Here is an 8,050-nt window from a genome sequence, read left to right on the forward strand (position 1 = left end):
ATGAGCTAATATTAGCGAACATTTGCTGATGGCATCAGCACTGACGCTTAACAAATCACAGTTGTCCTAGGAGCGTTGTAGGTTTGTATCTGGCCTGGAGGCCTCTCATAACTAACGGCACCACTAAGGTGCCTTTGAGCAAACCAACAGCTGCTTAGTAAACACAAAGTGGTTGAGTGGGCAGGTCCAGTGGGTATGTGTGCTGTTTCTGGAAAAAAAAACTCTTGTGTGTTATTAATCCTGCATGAGTAAACATTTAAATGAAAAGTTTCATGCTTATGTCATCACAAATTCCTTAGTCTGTGTGCATGAGCCTGTGTGTGCGTGTGTGTGCCATTCTTGCGATTGTTGCTGGGTGCATGATGTCACAGTCTAACTGTAACCTCATTGGCTGTTACTTTATCTCTTCTCTTTTTTGCTTATTTCAGATAGTGTGTGTGTGTGGCGAGCTGCAGGGAGAGCTGGAGCGGGCGTGGAGAGGCGGCGGGTCTTTCCTTTTCCACCATCCTTTTGCTTTTCCTTTGGCCCCGTGGAAGCACTCATCCACACCACTGCACTGAAACACACTCATCACTCCCTTTTCCTTCTTTCCGTTCTGGCAATGTACTTGTTCTCTCTCTTTCTATCCAGCCATCTGTCCATCTTGCTTTAGGAACAAGTCAGCTAAACCTTAGCATCACAAACCAGGAAAGACCAGTGAGATCAGTTGTTGAGCTGCAAACTGAGTTCCTCCTGCTCAGGCAAGGCAGTGAAGTATTTGGATACAGCACTTCAGCACCCCCCCAGCCCAGAGTCTGGCTCGGTACCACAGGATCCCACAGGCGATGAGGAGGGCCAGGGGGTTTATCTCTTTCTAGACTTTCTCTTCTTCCACCTTGTGTCTTCATGTTTTGGGGGTCCTCCGGTGCCCCCGCCCTCTGTCGACCCCCCCGCACCCACTGCCACCACGGCCGGCCACCCCAGTCGCCTCGTTGCCATGCCGACAGAGACACTGGCTCCAGCCCTGCCAGATAGCAAGGCCGCCGGCCCCGCAACCGCCTTCAGTTCCACCGTACCCCTTCGCATCCTCAACAAGGGCCCTGACTACTTCAGGAGACAGGTTGTGTGTGTTTTTGTGTGTTACAAGTAGACGTTGTACTGAATTGAACTAGCTAAGGCCGTACCTTTTATGAGAATGCTTTAAAAATGCAGGACTCAGTCATATAAGGGGCGGGCAATATCACAAAATATTCTTTCAATAGAAAGTGATACGAGGGCCAGTCATCAATAGCCATACAGAAAGTTCTATAATTGAGACAATATTGTGGTATCTAGTAGAGGCCTTGGAGGTTGGGGTCATTTTGACCCTTAGTTGCCCGTAGGTGTGAAGATGTAAGAGTGGATGGTTGTCTGTCACAATGTGTCCTCCCCGTCCAAGATGTAGCATGCCTCTCAACCAATGTCCTCTAAAAGGATGAGCAGGTATAGCTGATTGATGGAGGGATGTTTAGGTTCAATCTTAGTCCTGACACCAAAAGTCCATGTTAGTTTTAGTCATAATTAGTTAACCTCAGTCTTTTTTTGTAGCACTTTCAGTCAGTCTAGTGAAAATGTAGTGAAGTTTTTAAATCAAACTTCAAAAATACTGCTTTCAAATAATAATTCAGACAATTAATTTTAGGCTATTTTCGCATTGCCAGACCTATGGCCTTAGCGCTGTTTCAGTAATTGAGTACGGTCTGGCTATTTGTCCTGTGATAGGAGGAAAACCTTTTAGCTTGATTGCATGTCTTCAAACCAATCACAACCGCCCGGGCGGCACTAACCCCCGAGACCAGGGAAAGCAACGCCAGATGTTACGGTTTATCCCAGCAACGTACAGCCATTGAGTCTGACTAGTTTTAGGCTTAAAGATCGCAAGAATGAGGCTTTGCAGAGAGGGCGTCTGGTTGGTCTGATGTTATTCATTGAAGCACTACGTCCAGACATGAAACATTTAACCAACACAGCGCCCCAGAGCAGTAGTAAATACGTCAACAACAACAAACCTTACTCAGACATGTTTTTTTATTGTCTAAATGGTTTTGCTGTTGTAAAAACATGAGCAAATTGTTGAGTGTTGTGTTAAACATATTTTTAAATTTTTCTCAGGTGGAACCTAACCCAAAGCGTCTCAGTGCTGTTGAGAGACTAGAAGCTGACAAGGCCAAGTATGTCAAGAGCCAGGAAGTTATCAACGCCAAGCAGGAGCCAATCAAACCACCCGTGATGGCTAAGCCTCCTGCCGGTCATACCCTCCTGGCCAAGAGAGGCTCTGGGATTGGTGGAGGAGGAAATGGAGGCGGGATACCTTTCAAAGCATCCAATAACAACGCAAAGTCAGACACAATAGCAACAAGCAGCGGCAGCAGCAAACGGGAGAATTTAAACCTGGAGATCCTTAAAAATCTGCTGAACTCATCGTCCTCTTCAGGAGCGGGATCTGAAGGACTAGGAGGTGGAGCCAAGAGTGCTGTGTTGTTGAGGTCATCAGGGGGAATGGCCAGGAGTTGGACACCATCAGGGTAAATTATTATGAATTTTTTAACATTTAAGCAATGTTTTTCAAATTTTATGAGCCGTTTTTTTGTTCAAACATATCTAGTGCAAATGGGTCACCTTGACTGGTGGGACTACGCCAGACCATGCTTTGTAAATAGTAACTAATAGCGATGGACCGGCTGGTGGCCGGTCATTCTTTACACAGTGTGAAGCGCGTGTCCGCGCTATTCTCCAAAATGCAATCTAACAATCACTGCTTATTGACGGCCTTTTGCACAAATGCATTAACGGTTTTCCCTGTTTTCATACAGAAGTTTAGTTTGAAAAAATTCACTTGCAATCGGTCTAGAAAATTTTAATCTGTGCATCATCGGTTCACACCCGAGCAGTTTGTTCAGTTTTAACCAAACCCTGGTGCGTTTCGTCAGAAAGTCCGGCTTGCTTGGGGTGGTGGAAAAGCTCATTCCAACTCTGGATCTCTTGAAAACGCAGGACGCTTTTAAGTGCAGTAGAGTTTGGTTCCCTGTAGTTGAAATTTCTAAAAAAATAAATTAAAAAAAGCACTAAAGTGCAATACTTTATTTTAGCCTGTATGTTTTTTCCCCCGCCCTTACTTGATTATGTCTTCCGACCCGATTGTTATGCATTACCTATTTATTTTCCTGTTTTCTGTTCCTAGGATGCCGTTAACCTACCGATCTACAATGGCGCTTAATGAGCAACCATCAGACATAGCTCCCAGTCCAAGCACCTCACACTCCCTCCGGTCCTTCTCCCATTCCCTGAAAGTGCCTCCGGTCATCAGCGGGGGACGCCGCAGCCCACAACAGGGAGGAAACCTCAACCTCAGCAGACGAGGCGAAGGAATTATTGACCGTTCTCGCTCCCCACTCCCACCGCTACTCACCTCCCACTCCTCGTCCGACCTCCTGCGACTGTGCAATGGCAAGCCCCTTCGCACGGCGCGGTCCAGCAGCTCCTCAGCTCCGCCGCTCCCTCCAAAACCCAACCCCGCCTCCCTCCCTCCCCCCGCGCTTTCCTTGTCCCTGCCTCCCCCTCGTCCAACTCCATCCCCCTCGCTCTGTGACAACATCACCCCTCAGTCGCTACCTTGTGATTTTGGAGGCTCTTCCCATATTTCAACCGATGCCAACGTGGAGCTTGAGCTCGGTTCATCCGTGGCTCGTCGCTCCTCGCTACACAGATCAAAATCAGACCTTTCAGACCGGTACGCCCGGGCTGGAGCTGACGTGGAACGCTTTTTTAACTACTGCGGCCTGGACCCAGAGGAGCTGGAGGCAGTTGGTCCGGAGAACTTTGCGCGGGCCAACTCAGACATCGTCAGCCTGAACTTCCGATCCGCTTCTATGATCTCGTCTGACTGCGACCGGTCGCGGCGATCGTCTAACGACGGGCTGTCGGACGGAGAAGAGGACGAGGAGGAGGAGGCCGGAGAGCGTGTTCCATACGGCATCTCGGCCGTGGAGCGAAACGCAAGAGTCATCAAGTGGCTGTACAGCATCAAACAGGCGAGAGAGACGCAAAAGGTCTCCCATGTTTAGAACAAGCACGGCAGTGGATAGGATGTACTTTCAACTACCGACAAACTTACCCATGTTTCAGAATTGATAGATGGACCAGAAAAACTAGAACAAAATTGTGAAAATGTATAGATGGATGAATGCACATATGGAAGAGAAAACCTGACGGGTCTAACAAACATGGTGAAAAAAGCAGACTTTTTTTTTTAGAAATAAACAAAGACATGATGTAAAGGAATTTAACCAATTAGGTTTAGAACAACATGAACACTATGAACAGACGGAAATAAAACTCGGACAAATATATGAACAAAATGTTCCGTCTGGAGAGACAAACAACTGGACATGTCTGAAAAGAAACTAGATAGCTGTTCCTCTCTGGACACTGAATAATATGACAGACAGTCTGTCAAGAGCAAAATGCACTGCGATTGTCTAAGGACCCATAAAGTGACCGCATCACTACAAAGGATCATAGGCCTTTCTCACAGAGAACAGTTTGGCTTGACTAATCAAAGCCTTTTCAGGTGGGATTATCTTCCTACATAGCTTGCTAGCTACCTAGCGCTCTATCTGTTCAAACCACGCTGACTTTAGTCTTCGTTCTGCCATCTCTGTCCTTAGTCACAGCTGTCCAGATAGCAGCCCCCGAGAGGACACCAGCGAGGCAAACTGTGTTAACCAATCAAACACAGTAGAAATGTACTGCCGTATCGCAAGTGTGTCTGAGTTAGTGTGGATTAATACATGTGGTAAAACGGAAGTGTGTATGTTCCATGTGTCGGGCGACGGACTGAGGTGAAAAACGCTTTAAATGTGAATTGATTATCATATTTCTTTGACCAATGTTAGGGTTGTCCCTTAGTCCTTTATACATTGTAAAGCGTTTTATAATGACTTTTAAGGTCTAGTCTCAATACCAACCAATATGCATATAATGTCCTTTACTGCAACCAGCAGTTTCCAAAGTGCTTTACATTAAAGACCAATAATAAAAACCATAAAGTCAAATCAGAAAAAAAATTAAATCAGAAAAGGTCACATAAAACTCGAACATTTGTTTGTTTGTGGTAATGTTACCGTAAGACACTACTATCCCACATCCATCATTTCTTCAAATCCATGGTGTCAAATCCAACATTTTTTTTTCCCGTTAATAAGATGATTTAGTGCCATGATTAACTGTTCAGCATAGCACACTCGTTGCCACCATTTCGCGATATCAAAGAGAACAATAGTACAGTAACAGTACATCAAAGTGGACCCGCCGCTGCTGGAATAAAAGGCTGCTGCACTCACTGAATTTTGAATTAATTACAGATCAATACATTTGATCTGCGCATGAACAGTACTTTTGAATTTAGGATAAACAAGTGACAACGCTGATCGACTTAACGTGAACTCCTCATAGCTTCCGTGTAAACTGAAACTCACTACTTGTTGGTCAGAGCCGCAAATGTCCGATGTCCACTTTGAGAAAGGCCTATGTCACAGTGTTGATGTCTCAGTTTAAACAAACTTTCAAAAAGGGTCTTGACATTTTTGCAAAACAGATGTTGAACTCTATCTGTCAACAATGAGAAATCCCATTGGAAAATCAGACCGTAACAGTCAGCTCGTTACCTTGATATTTTTTATTGTAGGTGACTGTTGAAGGAACATTTCCACACTGACTAAATGGGTTCGTTGTTGGAAAAAACTATGACACAGTAAAATGTTTAAAAAAAACTCATGAAACACAAGTGATGGTGAGCTAGCTTTGACAAAGCTTTAGCTCTTGTTAAGCTAGATATTGCATTTGCTAAATGAAGGCCCTGTAGTCTGGGATGACTGAGTAATGAAGGAAACGGTTGACACTGAATGAGTTGGACAGATATCCATATAAAGTATAATCTCTCAAGGATACTGATCCGTACAGCATTAAGGTTACACCATCAAATCATTGTACTCATACGTTATAAACAACTCTGTCATCAAACTGTTCATGTGAACCAACAAAGCATTTAACGGAGAGTTTTGGTGTCCTGTGATTGGATATGGTTCTTCAGAGGCTCCACACTGACCCTGCCACTTAACATTTAAAGAATGGAAACGATTTTAATGGTGCGATTTGGTCAAATGGTTAAATGTACTAAATATTGTAGGAGACACAATTAATCACCAATGGCTCGTTGATTGGGGTAGTTTAGTTCAAATGAACTCTGGTGCGTTTGCCCATTTAAAGCTTTAATGTGTCACTTATTTTATGATGGTGAACGTCCATTTCATTCAAGTTGTTGCCAAATGAGTTGCTACAAAGCTAATTAAGACAGAAACTATGCATTATAGCTTTAATTTGATATGTTTAGGCTTGTGTGGAGGTTGTCATTCAAACTGCAGACAAAAGAACTTCACCTAGACTACTTTGGTAGTCTCAGTCAACTTCCAACAAAACTCTTGTTTTGTTAGTGGTGCAAACTTGAACCAGAGCAACCCCAGGATTTTGGGTTGTAAGCATGAATTCAAAAGATAAACTAGACTTACTGTAAATGTATACGATCCATATGCCTTTTTAACAAATCCAGTAAACGTCTCCTTCAACAGAGATGATCATTGTCAATCTGGGATTAAAAAAAAAAGGCCAACGCTTCAAACGCTTTTTTTGAGCAGTAAAATTGCAGGACACCAAAACTCTACTTTCAAAACAATGTAAGTAACAATCTGATACTGTAGTCCACCAGGCACTACACCAAAAACAATACAAATGAAGCTGTGTGTTCACTACTACAGGACGTATTACAGTAGAGTAAAGCAAGGATGGTGGAAGGGCGATTGTGGTGCTTTTTATAAATGTTAGCGTCCCGTCTGAAAGACATTTCAGATTTACGGTGTTTAAAGTTGATTGTGCTGTAGATCGAGCAGTGCTTCTCCATTACATCAAAGAAGTCTTTAGGCCGCGTTCACGGTGGTTGTGTCCATGTGCTAAGGTCGGCTTTGTCTCTCTCCACCTGAAAGCAAGCCACAGAGAAAACCTGTTGCTTTACCCTTGTGTGTGTTCCTTGATAATGAAGGGGGATGGATTACAGAGTCCACCTCCACCCTCACCTTTGTCATCTGTCTACATGTCTGCACGTGGCTGACATGTCTCAAGGCCTGAAGCCATATCGGTGTGAATGCAGTGCCTCGGTCAGCGTCTTCTAACTGTCAGTGTGTCTGTCTGGCCCCCCGTCTCCCTTTAAATCTATTGTGCAGGTCAGCTTCAGTGTGTCGACAGCAGCGACCCTGCTGGGCTTACTTCACTTCCCCGCATTCTAATAGTATGCTGTATCTGACAAAACACCACTTTGGGGGTATTGGAGCTGCAAAGGCATCAACATCTGTGGGAACTGTAGTCTCTTACATGTTGACAGGTATATGATTTGGGATGCACACAGTGATGAGATAGTGTATGGAGAGAGCGGGGGGGTTAGATGATTTGGAACGTGTGCTTCGAGGTACAGATAGCCTTTCTTTCCCCTTACACCCCATTAGTACTTCATGTATCTTGGTGATTTGAAAACTAAGTGCCATAAGTGGCACATAATCTTCACTGTGCCCAAGATGAGGCCAATTTAAAAATCATTTTTGTTGGAACAATACTTTTTAAGCACAAGTATGCACAATCACACGAACCAATCGGAATCTCTGAAATCACATTAGTTTAACGCAAGTCACAACTCCCCATTGAAACCAAAAGTGATCTAAGTTTCCAGACGTAGTTATACTTCTTCTGAAAAAAGATCGTGGCGTTGATCAAGCTTTGAAATGTCCTAAATACACAGTGAGTGAAAACTAATGTTTCAGCAAAATGGCAACGTGGGTGTTGTACTGATGCATCTCTTTGTCCTAAATAGACTAAAGTGGAAGTGAAGTGAACCCCGCTGGGGGAAAGACCCTTCCCGCACCACCTCACTCTGAGCTCAGGGTTGTGCTAGCATGTTGCTGTCCTGCTGATCACCCCCCCCCCCCCC

At 44.4% G+C, this 8,050-nt stretch overlaps 1 protein-coding gene across 3 annotated transcripts in view; it reads left to right on the plus strand.

Annotated features, from left to right (window-relative positions):
- The window catches only part of fam110b (family with sequence similarity 110 member B), a 25,690-nt gene extending 20,635 nt beyond the window's left edge, over positions 1 to 5,055 (plus strand). For 2 of the 3 annotated variants that reach the window (XM_034887926.1, XM_034887927.1), the window contains exons 3-5: positions 429 to 1,099; positions 2,131 to 2,543; positions 3,200 to 5,055. In XM_034887926.1, the coding sequence (XP_034743817.1) occupies positions 977 to 1,099; positions 2,131 to 2,543; positions 3,200 to 4,082 (1,419 nt within the window). In that variant the 5' untranslated portion in view covers positions 429 to 976 and the 3' untranslated portion in view covers positions 4,083 to 5,055. Of the gene's footprint in view, positions 1 to 428; positions 1,100 to 1,385; positions 1,462 to 2,130; positions 2,544 to 3,199 lie in introns of those variants that run through there. The other variant, XM_034887928.1, reaches the window with a different exon arrangement.
- Positions 5,056 to 8,050: the final 2,995 nt, after the last annotated feature.

The sequence above is a fragment of the Etheostoma cragini genome, chromosome 12 (genome assembly GCF_013103735.1).
Source record: "Etheostoma cragini isolate CJK2018 chromosome 12, CSU_Ecrag_1.0, whole genome shotgun sequence".
Classification (NCBI taxonomy): Eukaryota; Metazoa; Chordata; class Actinopteri; order Perciformes; family Percidae; genus Etheostoma; species Etheostoma cragini.